The 20,949-nt window shown below is 37.6% G+C and overlaps 3 protein-coding genes across 15 annotated transcripts; 2 read left to right on the top strand and 1 right to left on the bottom strand.

Moving 5' to 3' along the window:
- The first annotated feature begins 2,061 nt into the window (after positions 1-2,061).
- Positions 2,062-3,867, top strand: LOC112166537 (autophagy-related protein 11). Of its 5 annotated transcripts, none has more exons than XM_024303409.2 (5): positions 2,062-2,583; positions 2,730-2,821; positions 3,147-3,155; positions 3,195-3,364; positions 3,578-3,867. In XM_024303409.2, the coding sequence occupies exons 2-5, from the start codon at positions 2,768-2,770 to the stop codon at positions 3,636-3,638; spliced, it is 294 nt and encodes a 97-aa protein (XP_024159177.1). In that variant the 5' UTR covers positions 2,062-2,583; positions 2,730-2,767; the 3' UTR covers positions 3,639-3,867. The 5 variants fall into 5 exon arrangements, with proteins under 5 accessions (XP_024159177.1, XP_024159175.1, XP_024159178.1 ...); XM_024303407.2 differs by having other exon boundaries at positions 2,065-2,430; positions 2,508-2,583; positions 3,147-3,364; XM_024303410.2 differs by having other exon boundaries at positions 2,065-2,583; positions 3,147-3,364; positions 3,469-3,867.
- An 8,579-nt stretch (positions 3,868-12,446) lies between these two features.
- LOC112167560 (lactoylglutathione lyase GLX1) lies at positions 12,447-15,273 on the top strand. 7 transcript variants are annotated; one of them, XM_024304593.2, is made up of 9 exons: positions 12,447-12,613; positions 13,113-13,238; positions 13,340-13,467; positions 13,588-13,652; positions 13,744-13,959; positions 14,080-14,130; positions 14,234-14,344; positions 14,489-14,641; positions 15,006-15,273. In XM_024304593.2, the coding sequence occupies exons 2-9, from the start codon at positions 13,129-13,131 to the stop codon at positions 15,060-15,062; spliced, it is 891 nt and encodes a 296-aa protein (XP_024160361.1). In that variant the 5' UTR covers positions 12,447-12,613; positions 13,113-13,128; the 3' UTR covers positions 15,063-15,273. The 7 variants fall into 7 exon arrangements, with proteins under 7 accessions (XP_024160361.1, XP_024160359.1, XP_024160360.1 ...); XM_024304591.2 differs by having other exon boundaries at positions 13,101-13,238; XM_024304592.2 differs by having other exon boundaries at positions 13,034-13,238.
- A 45-nt stretch (positions 15,274-15,318) lies between these two features.
- Positions 15,319-18,459, bottom strand: LOC112167559 (probable tetraacyldisaccharide 4'-kinase, mitochondrial). 3 transcript variants are annotated; one of them, XM_024304587.2, is made up of 8 exons: positions 18,180-18,459; positions 17,845-17,968; positions 17,482-17,703; positions 16,922-17,071; positions 16,604-16,813; positions 16,365-16,427; positions 16,001-16,081; positions 15,319-15,760 (listed from the first exon to the last, which is right to left on the bottom strand). In XM_024304587.2, exons 1-8 carry the CDS (start codon positions 18,350-18,352, stop codon positions 15,620-15,622), a joined length of 1,164 nt encoding a protein of 387 aa, XP_024160355.1. In that variant the 5' UTR covers positions 18,353-18,459; the 3' UTR covers positions 15,319-15,619. The 3 variants fall into 3 exon arrangements, with proteins under 3 accessions (XP_024160355.1, XP_024160358.1, XP_024160356.1); XM_024304588.2 differs by having other exon boundaries at positions 15,323-15,760; positions 16,365-16,424; XM_024304590.2 differs by lacking the exon at positions 16,365-16,427 and having other exon boundaries at positions 15,320-15,760.
- Positions 18,460-20,949: the final 2,490 nt, after the last annotated feature.

The following is a 20,949-nucleotide window of genomic DNA, read 5'->3' as shown; positions in this document are numbered from 1 at the left end:
TCCAGCTGAATCATGAGATGTCTTGTTCTGCTACTATCGCTATCGATCTTGTTTATTTGCAAGACAAACAGATGTCAGAGGGAAGACCGGGTGTGCTGGCCTTCGACGCTCCGATGCCTAAGTCAATATCATTATGAGATAAAGATAATGGAAAGCGATAGTAAACAATTACCTCTTTTGGGTGTTGGAGATGATCCTTGTGTAATGGATTTGGGGAGCATGGTTTCATTTCATTCTGTGTGGGACGATTGGGTTTCCGATACTGCCCCCGAGGGGTATCGAGATCCCTGGCTAGGAGTTTCTTTATTATCTTTTGATAGCTAGATGAGCCTTGTGATTCCGATACTTTTTCCTGGGAGGTATATACAGCAACAAATCCCCCAAGTCCCCGGTCAAGAGTTCTCTTGGGTGAGGAGTTTTATTGCGGTAAAAATATAGGAAGTGCAAGGCGAGTTCTCGGCCACATGGCTTCCGTACGGCCATTACACCCCCCCCCCCCCCCCAGTCCCTCAAGTCCCCAGCTAAGAGGAGTTTTGACTGGGGTGAAGGGACCATCTTTCCTTTCTTTTGGTGTTGTATCGCTATCAGGTGCGTGAGGTAGGGTTCCATGCATCTTTTGGCGTATTTTCTATGCTCTGGCAACACATGTCCGGTTGTCATTCGTATTTCATGTGCGGGAAGTTTAGCGTACTGGATTCGATAACAGGTAATAATGGAGTAGTGGGTAGGGAGTCAAGGCGACGGTGAATGACCACTATTACGCTCAGACATGTCTGACACGTGGTGAAATCTGGTGCTGTAGTTCTCGCATGTCCAACGGTCCTTGTATTCTCGTGGACCCTATATATAGTGGAGGAGAGAAACGGGGGCGGTTACTGTTCCTGCGATTCGTTTGAGTTTGGAGTGAAAGAAATCTGGTAAAGGAGGAGTCTTTGGTATCCAGGGAGAGTGAAACTTTGGTTCATGGCTAGAGTTGTCGAGCTTACAGTAAGGTTTCAGGTGTTTGCAGCTGCGATTTTCATCTGTCGAAGTGGGAAGGTATGTTATTTTCTTTCTTTTTATGTTCTAGGTTCCATTATGGGGGTATGTGATTAACGCAATGTGGGTTTGATTGGGGATTCGTTGCTTTGGGTTGGTGGTGGTTGGAAAAGTTTGGGTCCTTGTGCCGCCAGTTTGGATTTTAGAGGTGTGGATTTTGGAGTTGATTGGTGTCTGTGTTGTGGTATCGAGGTGGCGTCTTTGGATTTTGAAAATTTTGTCGTAAGGCAGGTTGGGGAAGGAGATAGGGAGGAATTGACTAACTAACATTAGGTGTATCGTGCGCAGTATGGCTCGTGAGCAACGTCTCTGTGGCAGGCGGGGCGGTAAGGGATCCTCTCGAGATGGGGGTGGCAAGGATTCCTTTCGCTGTGGTTCGAGCGGCGCTGGGCATCCCGAGGAAGTTGTGGGTCAAGAGGATCCTGGGGTGGAGGACTTCGAGTTGTTAGAGATTCCTCAATCGCCGTGTGAGCGGTCATTGGTTGCCAATGACGACATGCCTATTGACCAACCGGGGCTGAGCATGACAGAGGTTTTCCTAGATGAGGGCGACCTAGGGTATCTCCAATAATGTATTACTGTGGCCTTTGAAGGGTAGGGAGTTTCATGCTGATGAGCCCTGTCGAGTGCTGCATTGTTCGCGGTACGTTGCTGAAGTGCATCGTGAAAGATGCTATTTTGGTTAGCCATGTTGTCCACCTACCGACGGGCTTCTGTGGTCGCTAGGCACTCAGCCTCAACCTGTGCACGCAATTCCATGAGGTCGTGCCATTACTAGAATAATGCTAATAGACATCACGTCATTTAAATCGGTCCAGATTTCAACCGATGTTAAAAAGTTATTTTAACATCAGTTTCTAAAAATCCGATTTCTATTTATATATTTAACATCAGTTTTTACTGTTGACTTATGTCTATACTTTGATTCAAAAAATTTTAAAATGGCGGAGAGACCAAGTTAAAACATTTCGTGCAGGCGGGGAACAAAATTGAACATTTCGTCAGTTTCTCTGCTCTTCCCCGAAACCCTCTCTCTCTCCCTCTCTCCCCCCCCCCCCCCCCCCCGTCCACTCTCTCTCTCTACCTCACCCACTGACCCATTTTCTTTGTGGCTCATCTCGAAGGTGGACTGAACGGAACTATGTAGCCTTCCATCTTCTTTTTCCAGCCCAAATCCCCAATTCCCAAATCGGTCAGTTGTATCCTCTCAAGTTTCATTCAGTACTTCAGATCTGGTGTTGACGTAGCTGACGTCGACGGCGACGCCGGCGATATCGTAGAGGGAGAGGTGGGAGACAAGAGGGTTGAGCTTCATGAGGAGAGCGAGGCGCTGACCGATGGGGGACGGACTCCGAGGAGTAGGCTTGGCGGGCGACGCGGTGGATGTCAGAGGTGATAATACCTTATGGTTTGTTGTAAATTAATTTCAACAAATTGGGGTTGCTATTCGTTTTTTTTTTTTGTTGCAGCAAGGCTTTTTTGTCGATCTTCAAGTTCTCAAAGGTTCAGAACTTCAGATCTTTCCCTCTTTACTATGAGTGAATGGTATCTTTCCGTCTCTTCTTGATCTTTATTGCTCCATTTATCTTTTATGTTTTGCTCCATTTATCTTTTATAACTTGTTGGAACAATTGTTGATTTAATTTGCTGCATTTAAGGCCTGTTAATTACATCTAATGAAATGTTTCAAGGTGTTGCTGCATGAAAAACGTTCACATATGTTAGGCGAATGCGACAAGCTTGGGAATTGGACACAAATAGGAAGCTCCTTGATGAATCTCAGGTATTGCAACCTGTACATCTAACTACTCTTCTTTTTTATAAAGGAATGTTGTAACCTATAAATAGAGAAAGAATGTTTTAACCTATAACCAGTATTTGGATACAATGTTTGTTTCGTACTTTGGCCATAGATATCCCTCAATATATCGTCTTGGTAAAATCATCAATTTCGTCTATTCTCTCTGATTGGATGAATGCCTGCCCCAATATCTCTGATTGAGTTGTTGATGCTTCTGTTAACCAATTTCACATAATTCACAACTTGTGCGTATTACTTGATGACATCCTTTATGTTCTGATTATGTATTTATTTTTGTACTTACCAGATGAATTGTGCTCACTTGGAGAACTGTTTGCATGAAGCAAGAGAGGAAGCTCAAACCCATCTTTTTGCTGCTGATCGTAGGGCCTCAGAGTACAGTGCACTGCGAGCATCTGCTGTGAAAATGCGTGGCCTTTTTGAAAGGCTTCGGAGCTGTGTTAATGCCCAGGGAATGACTGGTTTTGTTGAGTCTTTGCGCAGTTTAGCACAATCTCTGGGAAAGTAAGTTTGCCATGCACAAGTATTTCCCTTTAACAAATTCTATTATTTTCAGTAATGCCTTATCCAACAGTACATATCATCCGACCTTTCTTTGCCTTCTGTAGGTTTGTGCCAGACTTTTGAAGCAAGTTAAAGCTTCCTAGAGGGTTTTTTCACTTTTCTCCCCCCGTTATTAATTCATCTTTGGTCATCATTACTTTTAAATTTATGCAGATGGTCGACTTTGGCATGCTTTCATTGGCTTAGGATTTTGAGAAAGCACAGAAGCTTATGATTTTCAAGCAGCTCTGCATAATCACATGAAGTATGTTCTATACAGACCATACTTACAATTTTTTCCTGGTCATCTTTTTTCTGCAACAATCTTGATGTGGTAGGGAGAGGAATGTTATTTTGTCTTCTTTTGTTGTTGTATATGGAGAAGTTTAGGCCATATGTCCCCTTCACCCTACTCTTTGTACTTGGTTTATCAAAAATAGTATTAATGAAAATTTTCTTTGTTGACAACTTGTATTCTCATTGTGATATTTTTCTAGTGATGAAACTTATTTATGCACATAGGGAGCAAATCACCTTTAAACTAGAAATTGAAGCAAGAAGAACGAAAAGACAACAACATGAAAAAAAAAATTGATGTTATAAATGACTAAGAACATCAGTTCTATAATAGTAGATTGTAAACTGATGTTAGTAAAGAAAATGTACATCGGTTCCTTAAAAGGAAGCGATGTCTAGAAGCATTTTAAACATCGGTTGTTTAAAAGGAAGCGATGTGTGGAGTAATTTTAAACATCGGCTGCTTAAAAAGAAGCGATGTGTGGAGCCATTTTTAACATCGGTTGCTTAAACGGAAGCGATGTCTGGAGTTATTTTTAACATCGGTTGCTTAAAGGGAAGCGATGTGTAGATACATTTTTAACATCGGCTAACAACCGATGTCTGGGTTTTCATGATTTTTAACATCACCCACTAAGACATCGAATTTTTTTTTTTTTATGAACTTTATTCTAGTAGTGTGCATGGCGATCTCGAGTGCTGTGGTGAGGTCGGTCGTCATGAGCGAAGGTGTTTCATTGTTGGGGCTGAGGAATTCAAGTGTACGCTGAACCTCGCGGGCCGCTCCTTCGCGAGATTGATCGCTGTCGTGTGTATCGGGTGTGTTGGTAGCCATTGGGAGAGTAGGCTGTCCTACCAGCAAGGATCTGCGAGGGGATTCCTTCTAGCGCCAAATGTTTCTGCTGTATAGAGGGATGTCTAGTCCTACTGAATCATGAGATATCTTATTCTGCTACTATCGCTGTCAGTCTCGTTTATTTGCAAGACAAACAGAGGTCAGAGAGAATACCAGGTGTGCCGGCCTTCGACGCTCCGATGCTTAAGTCAATATCATTATGAAATAAAGATAATGGAAAGCGATAGTCAACAGTTAATTCTTTTGGGTGTTGGAGATGATTCTTATGTAATGGATTTGGGGGAGCATGGTTTCATTTCATTCAGGGGTATCAGGATCCCTGGCTGGGAGTTCCTTTGTTATCTTTTGATAGCTAGATGAGCCTTGTGATTCAGGTACTTGTGATTGGGAGGTATATATACCAACATTAACAATAATAGATCAAGAATATTTCATTTAAAAAAAAAAAAACAATATTTTTATTATCCATTTTCATTTTCAAATCTCATTTTTTTTTTTTTTTTGTGAAAGCTTTTGAAGAAAAAAATTAAGAGGAAATGTATTCAAAATTACTTGGTGAATTATACAAGGAGAAAACTACGATGCAAGCGATAAAAAGATTAGACAAAGATTTTTCTCATCAATGTAACAAGCTCAAGAAACGATGGATAGAAAACCCTCATGTAAACTAACCAAATAAGTTTGTGAAGCGTCATATCATACAAATCTAAACAGAAAATAAGAGAATGAGCCTATTCAGTTCCACAACCTTATATAAAACTGCGGCATAAGGCATGAAAACTAAGTCGAGGAAACCCTTAGTTGAACATGATACATTAGGCTTAAGAAAGCCTTTATAATTATTTTTTAATTAATTACGAGTTTTTATCATTTTTCAATAATTATGTCAATTCTTTTGGTAAATAAATTATTATGGTTGCATTGAAGATGATCTTTAATGCCTATATTTAATGCTTCGGACCATTCACTTTTTTTTTTTTTTGAACGGGTTTGGAACGCAGCCTAACTGGGAGGTTCAGCCCCACGTCAGAAAATATTATTAATAGAATAAGAAGGATGATTGTATAGCGAGGGAGACATATTACCTACACCTTGAGTACTAGTACAAGAATCCTCAAAGAGAGCATCCCGGATAATCACAGGAGTCTCATCTAACCAGTAATCATCTAAGTAATCAACACTAGTAAGGTGTGCCAATCTATGGGCCACACTGTTTAATGCTTTGGACCATTCTCTTATATGAATAAGGTTCAATTGGGTATTTGAAAGATGTTCAATTAGCAAATTTTACTTTTTAAAAGTACAAAAGATATGTAAAGAGCATGAGAGGTTAGGTGAGCAAATATGGAGGTCTCAATACAAAAACTCTAATCTTAAATAGACCCCAAATACTACAATGTCCTTTCTCATATATAAGGAAGCTACTCTAAGCTTTACTAATGATCATGCTAGAGTGATAGAGGTTAATTGACACCCTCCATTGATTCTTTGAGTTAAAATAAAGTCTTATGGAGTGATGAGGGGATTGGAGGTTATGGGGCTACTTTTAGGGATAATTAGTAGAGACATTGTTTCTTTTGTGTGTGTGTGTGTGTGTATGTGTGGAGATTTTGCTTCTGGTCTTGATATTCATAGTTCAATTGCAGCGGAAGTGATGTCTGTCATTGAAGCAATTGAGCTGACTTGGTTTCGTGATTAGAAGCATATAGCTAGAGGTATTGATTAATCTGTTATTCCTGATTTTATTAAAACTTCTTTGATGTTTCTCTGGTAACTTCGTTTTAGTTAGCTTAAGTGCTTGTATCAGATTTTTCTAATGACATTTTGTGTTTCACATATTTTTAGGGAATAAAATAAGGTAGCCGACGGTTTGACTAATTGTGACATGACATTTATATACTATATATTTGTAGTGTGATACTCAACTTCTATCTTTTATCTTATTAATTGCATTGTAATATTTGACCAAATAAGTCTCCCTCAATTTCGTTTGGGGTGCGGCTATTACCACTCTACTAACTACTTTGTTCACCTTAGAGCAACTCCAACAGCTTCCCCATATTTTGATTTTACTCTATTTTAGGGAAGAATGAGCCTCTTTTGCTCCAACACATTCCCTATAACCATCCCTATTTTAGAGATAATGAAGAGAGAGAAAACCAAATTCCCTAAATTTACAGCAATCTCTAAAATTTAAGGAAGAATTATGGAGATTTTAGAGATTGCTGCAAAATAGGGAATCTGTTGGAGTTGGAGAAGAAAAAATAGCTAAAGCTTTGACTTTTGCTTCCCTATAATACAAAAATTATAGGGAAGCTGTTGGAGTTGCTTTACAAGTTTATGATTTATAGAAAGACTAAAATATTCTAATATAAAATTACAATAAAGGATAATATCTTATTAAAAATTACAATTTATTTTTCTTATTACACCCTACAAAACACGTACTTAAACTTCATTCTTAATCTCTTCATTAATAGTTAAACCCTAACGCTTTGTTTCTTAACATTCATCATTTTCAATTGTTCTCATGTTACGCTAACAACTTTTAAAAGAGGGAGAAGTGGAGGAAGCCAAATAGAAATAGAATTCGAGTTAAACCCCACATTGGAAAATGGTATTTTGGATAGTGCAAATGGATGAACTACGTAAACTTGAAACTAATAAAATATATGTAGAGTAAGAAGAAAATATAGGGTGAATAAAAAATAATTAGTAAGGTGGCAATAGCCGCATCCATTTCATTTTCTAGAACTTGTTCTTATTTGTTTTCTACAGATCCGAGGTTTGGTTTAGTCTCCTCCCAAATTAATTCGTATTTTTCTTGTCTTATAAAATACAATGATAGGGAGCTGCTGCTCTTCTATCTAGCTTGCTTTCTGGCAACAACAACAACAACAATAACAACAAATCCGAATTGAGCACCCTTATGGCATGCAAGTGCCACCTCCCCACTTGAGTCGTCCGTGTTCTCGACTGACTGCTACATTGTCTTCAAGCCTCCAGTCTCTTGGTTGAACTGTTTAGAGGTCTTCTTTCTTCTCCCAAATTGTCTCTTAATTTGTCTCGCAACCCCTTCTACTTGGTGAAAAACTCTTCACTACAAACACCTTGCTACGGTAACCTGTCTTTAGGATCTCCTCCACTTCTTTGGTCTTAGGCCATCTTCAATAGGAGGGCCAAACTGGGCTCTCTAGCTCTTTTATGAAAATTATAAGGACTAAATACTGTTTAGTCCTTGAATTTTTGACCATAAAACATTTTAGTCCATGACCTTCTAATTTCACACGTTTAGTCCCTGTACTTCAAAATTTCAGACCAATAGGTCATTGCCGTCTAAAAGTCGCAGCGAAATGTCTATTATGCCCTCAGTTTTTTTTTAATTAATTAATTAATTAATTTTTTTTGGAAAAGGATTTTTTTTTCCCTTTCTTTCTTTCTGTTTGAAAAAAAAAGAATAAATAAAATAAAGAAAAAAGAATAAATAAAAAAAAGAGAAAGGAATAAATTTATTAAAAAAAAAAAAGAACTGAGGGCATAATAGACATTTCACTGCGACTTTTAGACGGCAAGGACCTATTAGTCTGAAAATTTGAAGTACAGGAGCTAAACATGTGAAATTAGAAGGTCAGAGACTGAAGTGTTTTATGGTCAAAAGCTCAACGACTAAACAGTATTTAATCCAAATTATAAACTCTAGCAAGCAAACTGCCACAGAGCTAAACGTGGGCCCAGGTCCAAAGTGGGGTGGAGAGGGCTAAAAATAGCCCCAAAACGACCCCTGGGCTCTGGCGGGACCCACAAACAAATCCAACATATTTAAAAGGGAGGGGTTGACACATGCATGGATGCATTGATTTGACAAAAAAAATCAATGGCTTATGTTCCACAACCATTGCAATCCAACGGTAGGCAATTATGCTATCAATGATTTAATTTACGATTTTGTATCATTAATTATGTAATATTTAATTTATGAAATAAAATGTTGAAATAAAACTTTTATTCATCTTATCCGAAAATGTTATCTATAGTAACACATAGATACCTCATCCAAATGTACACCTTAAAAAATCAATTTTTGTCTAAAAATTAATCAAATAAAATCATAAATTTGAAAAAAAATAATGCAAAACCATAAAATATTTTAAAGGGCTAAAATTTAGCCCTGCTTTACTTGGAGATGGTTTGCTAGTTCATCAATACAGAATAATATTTTTTAGGGCTAAATTATAGGACTGACCTCAATATAGCCCTCTCCAACTGGAGATGGCCTTAGGTGGCTTGATATCTACTACAGGTCTTATGGTGGGGACGGTTGCCGATTACGTGTTCTGGATCTGGCTAATAGAGCTTAAGGTTTCTCACATCAAACACTGGGTGCATGCATATACGTTCCCACATGGTTGTATCCACAGAGGAGGCTTTTTTCCAACTTCGGGAATGGTCGCGCAATCACATCTACTTAGGAGTCTTATGTTTCTATTGCCCTAAAACCAAAGCCGCTCGAGCATCAACTCGACTAGAGTCGATCTCCGACTTGAACCTTTGATCCATGATCCATTCACTTCTTCATTTGGTTAGAGACCACTATTCTTCTGGCTCTTCTTTCAGCAATGTTCAAGTCTCTAGGATTCTTTCCTTTGTGTGTTTAATGCATGCACTATATGGAGTAGGCGACGTGTACGTGGTTGATGAACGTTCACAATACCAAATGGGTTACCTTATGTTGGCTGATGAGCTTCTTGTGAGTTGAAGCCAGGGATGTAGCCAAGCCTAAGGCTACTTGGGTTGTAGCCCAAGGAAAAATTTGGGCCAAAATCTTGCAAGTAGGGGTATAGCCCAAATAAAAAAAATAATACACACACACACACACACACACACACTAATGCTTTGCTGCTGTAGGTTGACACTCCCGACTCTCAGACTTTCCCCCGTCTCCAGCTATCCTGATTTTGCTTCCGCCTTCCAGTCGCGAGTCCTGGCAGTCCGAGCCACCTCCACCGCTCCACGCGGCCATGCCTGAGCCACCTCCACTGCGAGTCTACGACTCCTTCAATCCCAGAATCCCAGGTAAATTGATTACCCATGTTTTGGACTTTTGGTTGATCTGAGAATCTGAGATTTGTAGTGGGAAATTGGGAATTGGTTGTTGATGGGTTTGGTTGATCTGAGAATCGGAGATTTGCAGTGGGAATGGGTTGTTGAATGTTGATGGGTTTGGTTGATCTGAGAATCTGAGATTTGTAGTGGCTAGTGGGAATGGGTTGTTGATGATGTTTGATAATTGTTTGTCTGTGAGGTCCATGTTTGTCCATAAGCTCAGTGGCCATTTAATTTGCATTATTGATTTCATTTTGCTTAGACCATTTAATGAGAGAATATCTAAACTTAGGCCATTTAATTTTGCATATTTGCATTACTGATTTCTATCTTGCTTGTCAATTGTTAATTGTTATATTGAAACGTATGTATATATATAATAGGTATTGAATAAAATGACGGATGGAAGATGACTTTCTTGATGATTTGATGGATCTCTACATTGAAAAAGAGTTTGCCGATAGTATTGATAATGATTAAGTGATTGCTGAATTTGAAGTTAGTGGATCTCGGAGCATACGAGTCAGTTAGATTTATGCTTGTAATTTTTAATTTACAGATTTTTGGTTTTATGTACTTCAACCTTTGATCCATGATCCATTCACTTCTTCATTTGGTTAGAGACCACTATTCTTCTGGCTCTTCTTTCAGTAATGTTCAAGTCACTAGGATTCTTTCCTTTGTCTGTCTAATGCATGCACTATATGGAGTAGGCGACGTGTACGTGGTTGATGAACGTTCACAATCCCAAATGGGTTACCTTATGTTGGTTGATGAGCTTCTTGTGAGTTGAAGCCAGGGACGTAGCCAAGTCTAAGGCTACTTGGGCTGTAGCCCAAGGAAAAATTTGGGCCAAAATCTGTCAAGTAGGGGTCCATAGGCGACGTGTACGTGGTTGATGAACGTTCACAATCCCAAATGGGTTACCTTATGTTGGTTGATGAGCTTCTTGTGAGTTGAAGCCAGGGACGTAGCCAAGCCTAAGGCTACTTGGGCTGTAGCCCAAGGAAAAATTTGGGCCAAAATCTGTCAAGTAGGGGTATAGCCCAAATAAAAAAATAATACACACACACACACACACTCTAATGCTTTGCTGCTGTAGGTTGACACTCCCGACTCTCAGACTTTCCCATTCTCCTGCTGTCCGATTTTGCTTCCGCCTTCCAGCAGCGAGTCCTAGCAGTCCGACCACCTCCACCGCTCCACGTGGCCATGCCTGAGCCACCTCCACAGCGAGTCTATGACTCCTTCAATCCCAGAATCCCAAGTAAACTGATTACCCATGTTTTGGACTTTTGGTTGATATGAGAATCTGAGATTTGTAGTGGCTAGTGGGAATGGGTTGTTGATGATGTTTGATAATTTATTGTTTGATTGTTTTGGACTTTTGCTATTTGTTCATGAGGTCGGTTGTTCATGATGTTTGATAATTGTTTGTCCGTAAGCTTAGTGGCCATTTAATTTGCATTACTGATTTCATTTTGCTTAGACCATTTAATGAGAGAATATCTAAACTTAGGCCATTTAATTTTGCATAATTGCATATTTGCATTACTGATTTCTATCTTGCTTGTCAATTGTTAATTGTTATATTGAAACGTATGTATATATATTATAGGTATTGAATAAAATAATGGATGGAAGATGACTTTCTTGATGATTTGATGGATCTCTACATTGAAAAAGAGTTTGCCGATAGTATTGATAATGATTCAGTGATTGCTGAATTTGAAGTTAGTGGATCTCAGAGCATACGAGTTAGTTAGATTTATGCTTGTAATTTTTAATTTACAGATTTTTGGTTTTATGAAGGGAGGAGTCAAATATCCATTTCTTTTTTGGCTCAACAAAGGGATATAAGAGGCAATAAATCTCCTTATCTCCCCAAAGTTTATTTGAAAAAAAAAATAAAAGTGATGCAAAGAGAGTGAGACGAAGTCAATACATCTCTAGTGAGTAATAACAAACAAACAAGAAAACAAAACTAGCGAAAACGCGATATGGTGAAAGACCTAAACGGTCACTATTACATGATGATAGTATGAAGGGAGGAGTCAAATATCATCAAACCAAGGCTGTATAATTAGTACCAAGGAGAAACTATCCATTGTTTTTCAATCTTACTTCTTATTGCTAATTTTCTCCAAAACTACTAATGATGGCTTTTAATTATATATGAATGAATTTCTCTTACCATCCAGATCAGGTGCTTCACTTATTTTAACATAATTGACTCATTGCTAGCAGAGTTATACAAATCATAGTGCAGTCATCTTCACCTTAATTGGCATTATAACATTTCTAACTTTTGGGGCGTAGAATTGTACAACGCGTGGATTAGTCCTCGCAAATCAACCATGCATGCTTTGTAGAATTGGTCCAATGTCATTTGCCATTCTTTCAATTAGTTACAATATATTGTTCCAAAGAAAAGAAAATCGATCATCTCTATCAAAATATACATCATCCATCATCATTATTCTTCGAAAGAAAAGAGAATCGATCATCTTCTAGATCAAAATATACATCATCCACCATCATCAACTAATTACTCCAGAGAAAATGGGTACTAGATCAAGCTAAAGTCCAACGTTTAATCACCAAATTAAACAAGAAGAGTTTAGACTACTGTTGGACCAAGGAACTTGGATATACATGGAGTTTGATTAAGTCAAGATTTCGACCACGGAATGGAAATAACAATATGATGCCCACAGCTTAAGTTTATTATCTGATCAAAGTCAGAAGCAGCGAAGAATTATAAATAGGCTCCAGGCGCATTTCTAGGACATACGCAAAAGCTAGAATTGTTAATACTATTCTACCAGTGATTTTCTTCCTAAGCTTTGCTCAGCATCAATTAGAAAAGACGATCCAGGCCTATAAAATTGGTGATCAAAGTAACAGCGTACTACGCACTTGGTCTATTGTATTGTTTTTTGTTTCTCTCTTTGGTAAGCTCTCTGTGGTTTATAACCAGCTCCGAATCTATATACAAGTACGTGGGTGTATTTATATATAGTTGCATGCTATTAGGATCATCTACTATTCTGCCATGTTTTGAAACCAAAAAGATTCATACCCATCTTCTTATAATTAATAGGTACTTGGTTGTTCTAACCCCTTTTGTGTTTCTGTTCTAGTTATAATGCCTAAAGAAAAATTCGACCCGTTGTTAGATATATAGATCTTGTTAATTTAAGCCTGCCAACTAGGCGTATGCCTTGAGATGAAAACAGAAATGTGTTTCAATTTTGACCGATAGTTATCAGATTCGATGTACTTGTAAACAATAAATTTCCTTAATTTAGGTGTGATTGTTAGAATATACTAGTACTGATCCATAAAATTCACATATATATGAATGTATGCAGTCATGCAAATTTAGTCTCCAAGACTAATCACGATTTTTGACTGATCATTTCATCCCTAATCTCAAAGCTCGATCATCAGATTGGATCAGTTAAGCATGGCAGCTCCAAATAATCCCCATGACGATGTGTTGGAATGGGTGCAAAAAGATAATCGTCGTTTCCTACGTGCCAATATCCGAGTTGGTGATCTTGATCGAACTATTAAGTACATAATTTTGGCAAAATCTTGGATCAAGTTTCCTTTATATAGGTCTACATATATCATTAAGAAAGTTGATTTATTTGTTCTCATAATTATATGGTCAGGTTTTACACAGAATTTTTTGGGATGAAAGTGTTGAGCAGGCAAGATTTCCCAGAACAAAAATACTCAACTGCAGTCGTTGCGTATGGACCCGAAGAGACTCATTTTGTTCTAGGGCTCACACACCACCGTATGATAGATATCCTCTTAACTAGTTAATATTTGTTGCAAGTTAAACCTAAAAGAGAACCCTACAGTTCTGCGACTAATTTTTCTATCTTTTTCTTGCGCTTTTCTACTTAATTGACAGACGATGCAGCGGACAAGTTAGACATCGGAACAGCCTTCAATCATTTTGGACTTGCAACCCAAGATGTTAGTATCACTCTCTGTCTGATGAACTTTCGTGATATGTAGCAATTTCGAGGTTTCTAATTAGGGTTGGTGTATGGTAATCAATGTTCAGGTTTATGGAACAGTTGAAAAAATCCGAGCGGCAGGTGGAGTGATCACACGTGAACCAGGGCCAATTGCAGAGGGTGGGAGGACCATCTTTGCCTTCGTGAACGATCCCGACGGCTACAGTTTTGAGCTCATCCTCAGGCCCCCAACTCCAGAACCACTGTGTCAAATATGTCTTAATGTGACTGATATTGATCGTTCAATTGAATTCTACCAAAAGGTAGCATAGATTTCTAATAGTATTTGATTCATTTTACACCGATTATATTGAGCTCGACGTATTGTACTTTGTTGCATATCTAACTCTGATCTATTTCTTTTTGCTTTTCAAACCATGCAGGCATTGGGAATGAACCTACTATTGCCAAAGTACGACGCTTCTCAGTTCCAGGTAAAAACTAATTGATTAGCTAATACTTGTTCTAGTGTAAACCCAATAGTTACGTATTGCTCTAACCCTAAGACTCGGTGTTGATATTTACTCCTGCGTGCAGTATACTATAGCGATGGTGGGTTATGGTTCCGATTTTACTCAGACGACGATTATCGAGTTGAAATATAACTATAATGTGACAGAGTATACGAAAGGAAATGGATATGCAATGGTGAGTTCAGTTTCATGTTTTGATTAATTCAGCAAAAATTTTGTTGACTTGACTCGATTTTTATTTTCCTGGGATATCGTTGAATAAATCAAATCGATCCTTTGTCATTGATGTCTCTTAAGTGTTTTAAATTGAATTCTCTAGCTTGCTATCGGCACTGATGATGTATACAAGAGCGGAGCAGCTGTTGAACTGGTTAACAAGGAACATGGAGGGGAAATAATTCGACCCCCGGCTGTAAATCCCAAAACCAACACCAAAATCACCTGCTTCCTTGATTCTGATGGGTTTGAATCGGTAATTAAACCCCTTCTCTTTTCTCTTCTTATTGGTTTCTTTCATTATATTCACACATCACAGTAAAAAAGGAAAATTTTCGGTAAAGATTTACGCAACCACACGCGACGTATGGCTTGAATTAGTCTCTCAAAAAAAACAAAAAAAAAATTATTGGAATTAGTATCTTGTTTTGGTTACGAACATCCTCGGACAATCTGTTAGGTTATCAAATTGTTAATCAATTTCCTAATCAGTGATCTGGTCAACAATCCAATAAGTGGACTTTCTTAGGGTTCAAGTCAACCCAACCAAACTTGTATGCACATTTTATAATTCTTTCTGGGCAGTACAAGCTTACATGATTTGATGGTAATCTCTCTAGGTATTGGTAGACAATCAAGACTATGTTGGCTTTCTTGGAAAATCAAAGGATGAGTGATGAAGCGAAATGCCTAGAATTCGTTTGGGGTGTGTTGCTCATATGTTTCTATTAAATAAAGGGAGACTTTCAAATATGGCATTTTGCCAAAAGTTACGGGAATGCCATCTTTGTAATAGAGTATGAGACCATCTTTGGGTGCCATATTTGGTAATTCCACAAAGAAGTGTCCTGTTACAAATAACAAAATGAAGTCCCGTACAGAAATGTATGTCAAGCATTTACTCCTTTTCTGTTTGAATAAAAAAATGAACATCCCCTTCAAAAAAAAAAAAAATGTACAGCCCTTTCTGACTTTCAGAGATCCTCAAAGTAAGCCTCCCTCGAATATCAAATCATCAATGTTCTAAGTTTCTAATGTTACAGAAAGATATTGCACCACTATTAAACCAAAAAGCATTGGTAATAATGTTAGACTATTAACAACAAGGCCAAAGAATTGATAGGGATATCGATTTAATACCAGAATGACTTACCAACCATGTTTCTCTGCATTCTTGTTAGTTTTGCCAGTATTTGTGACTTAGACGCCCTTAACTTGAGTTCACATGTTTAATTCATGTGCAAACCTCCTTCAACAATTTTTTGAAGCTTTCTTCAGTGCATCCTCTGTTAGGTATGATCTTCAATTCAGAACAGAGTGCCAGAACTTCAAAAGGATCCAAGTGCTTGAAAATATATGGGTCTCGATCATAATCCTGATGCCATCAAAGTTGAATTAAAAAGAAGAAACATTGTAGCCACAACAATTCATATTTTCAACACTTCATCGCCCTATATCGATCGAGATATGGGCAACTCTCATATATCTGAACAATGCATGTGATTTCATAATGCAGAATAATGAAATCATCAGCACCCCTCGTAACTTAAACTTACAAGAAAAAAGAATGATGTGCTTAAGCCAATTGAGAACATCAGGTTCATTATCTCCTCACCTTTTCTGTTACTATAACAGCCGGCTTGGAACTAAACCTGTCCTCCAGTTCTCGTAGCCTCCTTTTGATTATCTCAATATCCTATGTTCACAACAACAAGAAAAATGAGAAGTTTGACATGCCACAATTAGCATCTAAAGCAAAATTTTGACCAAGCATTTCTTTTATCGGCAGATTCAAATTAAACTATATTGATGAGATTGGACAGCAATAACAAAGGACATTTGCATTTTACATGCTTTTTGCAGTAAGCATATAGCATATAGGGCATAAAAGGTGCCTGTGCAATGATTTGGTTTAACACAGAACAGACTGCACATGACAAGAATCTCATGTCAAAGAGCAAGCAGAAAACTAACTCTACCTTTGCCAGAAATTTGTGGTGGTCACTGAATTCAAGTCTATCAACATAAAATGCTCCAATCTGCTGATAGTCATTACCATTAGGACATGAGATTCTCAGCAGAAAAGGACATGTATGAAGCTTCATAGAAAACTCCAACAAATACATTTAAAACTTAATTGAACAGATGACACACGCGTGCATGCACACACACACACACACATCTGCGCACAAGATTGAGTTTAGGGCGAGAATGATACCTTCTCTATTCCCTTTGCAAATGAATTTGCAGAACCAATGGCAGTAACACATAATACAATAGTGTTAGACAAATCTCCTACATGTTTTCTAGAGGTGGCATTTCCCACGTCAAAGAAATAACAAGGATCCATTTTTGTGAAGAAAACAGGAACAGACTTGTTAACTTCTCTTAGCATTAAGTCAGTATCTTCGAGATTTTGTTCTGAAACCTGCGAGACAACATAAGCTTATATGTCAGTCGAAGACTTCGATTGAGGGCTGATGCAGAAGCCTTTAAACTACTTTTTCAATTACAAGGGAAAAGGTCAATTATATACCAAATCTGCGTGATGGAGTACAACAACATCTGCCTGTCTAAGTGCACTGAGAGGTTCCCTCAACGGTCCACGTGGGATTAAGTGACAGTTGCCCCATAATGTTAATCCATTAATCATAACAATCTCCAGATTCCGCTGCAAGCTCCAGTGCTGCCTTCCATATATTTAATAACATAAAATAAGAGTACAGCACCTTAACGAGCAAAGTAAATGTGTTTCATGAGACCATCATGAGGCTATAAGCCTAACAGCAATCAGGATTCGGATCACAACTTCTCTAGCTCAGCTTTCAAGATAAAAAGAGTGGCAGAGAAGGAGCTTTACAAATACAAACCCCTTTATTACATTTGAAGTCTGTTTAAGTTTGATTTTGACCTAAATTGGCATGTCCCCTAAACTTCACAATCAATAACCCTAGACGAAGCCTCCTTTGCTGTCCCACATTAATCATATAGCACAATGTCTATGTTATACTTAAAGACTCAAGCAAAAACTGCATCCTATTTCCAAGCCATACATCCAAAATGGAAAAAAAAAATGTTGAAAGCATATAATTTTACCTGCATTCCATCATCAAGAATTACAGTGCCAATCTTTTCTGAACTAAGATGACTCCCCACTTTCTGACCATGGCAGAGTTTACTAGAGCTAGGTTCAACATAACCATATCTTTCGAAAAAACTAGCAGCAACGGCTGCTCGCTTTGCACCCACACCGATCTTAACAGGCCTTCCAAGGAAATGCCTATGAAGCATCTTGGCCTCATCCCCACCAGCATAACCCTGCCAGAGACATCACACCAACATCTCCAATCAACCAACAGAAGAACTATCACACAAAAGCTCAACCTCCATTGACATTGCAAAATCAACACGAAAACGATCCACACATTCAAAAGAAAAATCAACAAAGACATAAAGTACCCTGGTCAGAATGAGAGGTGAAATCCCTGAATCAGCTAAATAGTTCGCAATGAACTCCACCATTGGAGTTTTCCCATTGCCTCCCCATGTCAAATTGCCAACACTGATCACCGGCACCGGCAACCTTCAATCCAATCATGTTTTCAAATTAAAGCAATCGAAACAAACAGCTACAACTATAAAGATTCCAACTTTGAGCACATAAGTTTTCTCATTTCAGTCAAAGACTCTTACTTTTTTAGCAACTAAAGTTCAAGTTTTGATCTTTTTCTATTTTTCCGAGCACCCAAAAAAACAGAGAAGGAATGAGGTGGAGATTGGAGGAGAGGTGTTACCGGTGCTGTCTTAAGAAGCCGGAATGGTAGAGAGCGCGGCGGAGAGAGAGAGCGGCCTTGTAGAGAGATGAGGCCAAGAAGAGGACGGGGATTAGAGAGAGTTGAAGATGAGAGAGCTTAGCGTGGTGTTGAGTATACGCCATTTCATTCACGGCTTTTCTCAGTTTCTCCATTGAAGAGCAAAGACTGCACCAGTTAACAAAGACGGTCAAGGAAGGCAACCTCCCCGGCACCCCTAACAGAAGATTTGTGTATTTTTTTTTTCCAAATATTTGAAGAAATTTTAGGTACAGACAAAAAAATAGATGCTGATATTTGACGAATTGTCTCAAATAAACGAGAGTAGAGGCAATTCGGCAAACAAAACAAGGTGAGAGATTACACTCATGGAAAAGGAAAGTACCACCAATTGTGAGACATGTGTCATACAAAACATCAAATATTATTTTCATTTAAGTAATTGACCGACATGAATGAATGAATAACAATGATATGTTTACTTATTTAGAGCGAAAATCGAAATGAAGAGAATGATTCAAGTGTATGAGTTTTCATTCGTTTACTAACATATATGAGTATTGGAATTGGTGTGGGTTTCACCTCATTGTCAGAAATCGGTTCCTAAATAACCCGGAGTTTGATAACCAAGAGGCGTATGAGTTTAGGAATAAAAGCTTCAGGAATGCATTTTTTTGACCCAAAATATCCTATGTATTTTCAATAACTCCAAATTACCTATAACTCTAGAAATATATATACCTCTCTGTTCTCTCTCATGAACATTTATTTTTGTAGAGGTATTTTAGTAATAGAACTAGTTTTAATTTCGATTCATGAACAATAGTAAACATCAATTATAATCAATTGCATTTGTATTCTAATTACATATGGTAACAAACAAATTAATGGAAATGAGATATTCTCATACCAATTCTTTCCTTCTCTAATTCCAGTTGTTTCTTATTCATAATTTTTTCAATTTCAAGTAAGTAAATGTGCCATAAAATTCCATAACAATGTAGTTATTGAAAAGATATATAATTGCATGGTTATTAATTATAAACATAGTTAGTAAAAAAGGGGACGTGTATAGTACTCGAAAAATACGTACATGTATTATTCGGACATTTTATCAAATAGTTCGTTGAAAAGTTAGGCAAAATATTTTTAAATAATTAAATAATTAAATATTTTTAATTAATTATAATTAAATATTTTTAATTAATTAAATATTTTTAATTAAAAATATTAATTTATATTCATTTTTTTTTAATAATATGTGTAAAATATGAAGAAGAAAAAAACGTAAAAATCATGTATAGTACGTGTATAATACTTTTGGCTTCAAAAGTACAGGAAATTTAACGAGTCTCTTTCAAAATATGAAGTACGGAAGTATTTTTTTAAAAAAACGTAAATACGTGTTTTATTTGCGTATAATACGAAAAATTACTAACTATGAGTATAAACTTTATTTTGGTATATTGGTATAGGATTGAAATTTAGAGATGATAAAAGTGTCTATTAGGTACCCATTGGCTATCCACAATAATCGACTTCCTTCTCTCCTAGCCTCTCACCAATGACACAGACGTATGAAGTTACATCATGCTTTGCCAAACATTAGGACCAAATTCTTGTATTCAACGATGTATAGCAAAATGTCTAGGAGCGGAGAATGTACCCAAAAAGAAAAGAGTATGGGATTGATGTATGTACCCAAGAAAAAAGAGTCTAGGAATACCATAGTTTATATAACCAAAATACTCTAAGATTGAAATGTGTACCCAAAATCACAATGTTGGTTGTCGTCTAGAAAGGTTAACCCTCCTTCCTCTTTACTAAGTGTTCTATTGTATGATGGGCTCCCCGTCCTGGCTGGCTGGCTGGCCGGCTCCCTTAGCTTCTTCTTCTTTTTGTTTTTTGTTTTTTTTTTTTAACGATTAGCTTCTTTTGGTTTTGATGTGCAGGGTGTAGATCTGTTAGTGCTCAGTAGTTTCATTTGTTCTATTTCTGTTTTCTTTCTTTGTATCCCTTTCGCCAAAAGAAAAAAAAGGACAATTTTGATTGAAGTATATATTTGTACCGGAAATAAAGAAGGGTTTTTGTTTATTTACCCCATTTTTAGAGATATTTTTCCCACTACCCCATTAAGTTTTTTTTAATTCTCTCTTACCCAAAACACTCTAAATGAGGTCTTCCCTAATACCCCATTAAGATTTTTTTTATTTTTATTTTTTATACTATTTTACCCTTACCCCTTTGTTATTTAGAGAGATAAAATGGAAGAGAGAGAAACCATAGGAGACTTCGCTGGAGTCCGGTCACCAGCCGCTGGAATCAGGTCAACTTTTGCCGAATTCCGGTCACCTATCGCAGGAGTTGGGTCACCGACTACCGCCCACCGGAATTTGCTGAAAATCTCACCGGAAAGTTTTTTTTGCACCCAATAGACATCTATTGCCCCTCTATTAGGGTCTATTGCCCCATAATAGACTTTTATTGCCCCAATAGACGACTATCATCCATGTTTGTCCCCTAATAAAACTTTCGGTAGCCGGAATATGAACTAATCTTCCTAAAACTAGACAGATAAAACTTTGATTAAAGAAAAAAACAAAGAAATTATATCAATTTTAAAATTTCTATTGCGGGCAATAGACCCTTAACAGGTCTCTATTGCCCCAATAGAACCTTTTTTTTTTCTTTTTTTTTTCTAGGTCCAGCGTAGTGACCTTGCAAGCTCAAATCTATTCATATTGTTTACACT

The sequence above is a fragment of the Rosa chinensis genome, chromosome 5, assembly GCF_002994745.2.
Source record: "Rosa chinensis cultivar Old Blush chromosome 5, RchiOBHm-V2, whole genome shotgun sequence".
Taxonomy (NCBI): Eukaryota; Viridiplantae; Streptophyta; class Magnoliopsida; order Rosales; family Rosaceae; genus Rosa; species Rosa chinensis.
The sequence above is the reverse complement of the archived record's forward strand: the minus strand, read 5'-3'. Positions and strand labels throughout refer to the sequence as shown.

What these genes read in the sequence shown, in the direction of transcription:
- LOC112167559 (XM_024304587.2), bottom strand. Translation starts at nt 18,352, where the DNA reads ATGGAGAAACTGAGAAAAGCCGTGAATGAAATGGCGTATACTCAACAC. An exon ending in GGCTTCTTAAGACAGCACCG is followed by an intron (nt 17,969 to 18,179) that starts GTAACACCTCTC and finishes ATTGGATTGAAG; the next exon opens with GTTGCCGGTGCCGGTGATCA. An exon ending in CACCTCTCATTCTGACCAGG is followed by an intron (nt 17,704 to 17,844) that starts GTACTTTATGTC and finishes TGTCTCTGGCAG; the next exon opens with GGTTATGCTGGTGGGGATGA.
- LOC112167560 (XM_024304593.2), top strand. Translation starts at nt 13,129, where the DNA reads ATGGCAGCTCCAAATAATCCCCATGACGATGTGTTGGAATGGGTGCAA. An exon ending in TCTAGGGCTCACACACCACC is followed by an intron (nt 13,468 to 13,587) that starts GTATGATAGATA and finishes CTTAATTGACAG; the next exon opens with ACGATGCAGCGGACAAGTTA. An exon ending in CAATTGAATTCTACCAAAAG is followed by an intron (nt 13,960 to 14,079) that starts GTAGCATAGATT and finishes CAAACCATGCAG; the next exon opens with GCATTGGGAATGAACCTACT.
- LOC112166537 (XM_024303407.2), top strand. Translation starts at nt 2,768, where the DNA reads ATGCGACAAGCTTGGGAATTGGACACAAATAGGAAGCTCCTTGATGAA. An exon ending in AGCTCCTTGATGAATCTCAG is followed by an intron (nt 2,822 to 3,146) that starts GTATTGCAACCT and finishes TGTACTTACCAG; the next exon opens with ATGAATTGTGCTCACTTGGA. An exon ending in TTAGCACAATCTCTGGGAAA is followed by an intron (nt 3,365 to 3,577) that starts GTAAGTTTGCCA and finishes AAATTTATGCAG; the next exon opens with ATGGTCGACTTTGGCATGCT.